Source organism: Octopus sinensis, linkage group LG1 (genome assembly GCF_006345805.1).
Source record: "Octopus sinensis linkage group LG1, ASM634580v1, whole genome shotgun sequence".
NCBI lineage: Eukaryota > Metazoa > Mollusca > Cephalopoda > Octopoda > Octopodidae > Octopus > Octopus sinensis.
The window spans coordinates 113081110-113083784 of record NC_042997.1 but is presented as its reverse complement, the minus strand read 5'-3'; the positions used below and the strand labels follow the sequence as shown (position 1 = coordinate 113083784).

At 37.3% G+C, this 2675-nt stretch overlaps 1 protein-coding gene across 1 annotated transcript in view; it reads right to left on the bottom strand.

Annotated features, from left to right (window-relative positions):
- Window positions 1–269: 269 nt before the first annotated feature.
- Window positions 270–2675, bottom strand: part of LOC115217558 (ectoine dioxygenase) — a 33988-nt gene continuing 31582 nt past the window's right edge. Inside the window, exon 8 of the mRNA XM_036503279.1 lies at window positions 270–383. Coding sequence (XP_036359172.1) covers window positions 270–383 — 114 coding nt within the window. The remainder of the gene's footprint in view (window positions 384–2675) is intronic.

Sequence of the window (2675 nt, the reverse complement as noted above, 5' to 3'; positions counted from 1 at the left end):
TTGAACAATTTGTCTTCTGATTTTTCGCTTGTTTTTATTATTATGTTACAATATGGCAGCCGACCATCTGTTTGGAAGTTTATTGATTATTTCAGAAACACCAGTCATTAATAGGAACGAGTGTTAGCTTTTGTAAGTTGTGAGAATAAATTGTTTACTCTGGAAATATTGTCTGTGTCAGTGTTTGGTGATTGAAACATCTGCTGCCGAATATATTTAATTACTTTTCTCGAAGACGGTGAAAATTATCTGACAGAGACGAAATCAATCTATTGTTTGTCTTTTTGGTCGACCCTCACCGTTTTATCAATTGCAGGATTTAAAAAGTGCTTGCCTGTCAGATCTGTATAATTCTGACAGTCTTTCACAGCAGTGTCAGGAACCTGTTTAGAAAATAAGATTCTGATTAAAAATTTTGAAATAACGAAACACATCAGCACACACACATATATATATCCATCCATCCATTCATCTATCCATACATCAATACATGCATACATGCACACATACATACTTACATGTATGCATGCATACATACATACATACATACATACATACATACATACATACATACATACATACATACATACATGCATGCATGCATGCATACATACATACATACATACATATATGCATACATACATACATACATACATACACAACTTTTCACTTAATTAGCACATCTATCCACTCTACCCAACAGATTGAAATTTACATTTTTATTTACCTTATAACTCTTAAATGAAATACACACACACACAGAATACATATACACACACACACAATACATACACACACACACAATATATATACACACACACACACAATACATACACACACACACACAATACATACACTCACACAATATATACACACACACACGCAATACATATACACACACACACATATATATCATCATCATCATCGTTGTTTAACGTCCGCTTTCCATCCTGGCATGGGTTGGATGGTTTGACTGAGGACTGGTGAGGCAAAAGGCTGCACCAGGCTCTAATCTGATCTGGCAAGGTTTCTACAGTAACATTTGTCTTAAACAAGGACTGCCATATTATGTTGGCAAATAATCTTTATTCTAGAGTACTGTATATAAATATATATATATGTATTGTGTGTGTGTGGTGTGTGTGTATATATATGTATGAATGTATGTATGTCTGTATGTATGTATGTGTGTGTGTGTGTGTGTGTGTTGTGTGTGTGTGTATGTATGTATGTGGAATTTTGTAATGCAAAACATACTTTCCATGAACATTCGTATTGATTGGAAAACAGTTAATGGAAAATAAATTTCGCATAATGAAATTCCATGAGATGGCATAATTTTTCAAGAGCACTTATCTGTAACATTCTTCAAATCTTATATTATATAAATTGCGAGCAAGGACACAGTATTTCCCTTTGCAACCATAATATATTACCAAGTATATGAAAGGTTTGCAAGTCAATATTGTGTCTTACTTTTTTGTTAGCAGTGCAAAATTGTCACTTTTAATTTTGTCTCTATAGATTTTCTATAGAATTCAGAGCTAGCATTGAAAGTTACAATGCTTCATCTCTGAATACATCTATGTAAAGAATATGATCGAAGATATATATCGAAGATAGAAAAAATAGGTAATTGGTGTATATGCATATTTCAAGAGTTATTGTTCTTTCTTCAGTGCCACTATAATCCTATTTCTTTACTACCCACAAGGGGCTAAACACAGAGGAGACAAACAAGGCCAGACAGAAGGATTAAGTCGATTATATCAACCCCAGTGTGCAACTGGTACTTAATTTATCAACCCCAAAAGGATGAAAGGCAAAGTTGACCACGGTGGAATTTGAACTCAGAAAGTAACGGCAGACGAAATACAGCTATGCATTTCACCCGGCGTGCTAACGTTTCTGCCAGCTCGCCACCGCTATAATCCAATAGTGTTACACTGCTAGACTTAGCAGGTATTTAAGCAATGTTTGTGGATGGTTGATGGGCTAGATGTGGTGTTGACAAAAGAACGATAACACTTGAAATATGTATATACATCATCATCATCGTTTAACGTCTGCTTTCCATGCTAGCATGGGTTGAATGCTTGCTCTGAATTGTATAGAAAATGTATAGAAATAAACTTGATATATATATATACATATATATGACTGGTGACCGAGACCTTTGGTGATGTGCTGTGCTTGAGGGGACTCATCAAGCCAAGTGCACCCATGCTAGTGGCACATAAAGAACACTTTTGGAACGTTGGGCCTCACGGAGTCAAAGTGGCTGTGTTCTTCTCAAGTGTTGGGCCTCATGGAGGCAAAGTGGCAGAGTTCCTTTTGAGCACTGGAATTCACAGAGGCAGTGACTGAGACCTTTGGCATTATGTCATGCCTGAGAAGACCCATCAAGCCAAGCAAAATTGCAGTCGTGGCAGATACCGATGTCACACAAATTGGCACCCATGGCGGTGACATGTAACCTAACCCCAGTGTCATGCAAATGGCACCCATGCTGGTGGCAAATAAAAGTACCCATTACACTCTTGGAGTGGTTGGAATCAGGAAAGGCATCCAGCTGTAGAAAACCATGCCAAATCAGACTGGAGTCTGGTATAGCCTTCCAGCGTGCCAGCCCAGTCAAACTGTCCAACCCATGCCAGCATGGACAACAGTCATTA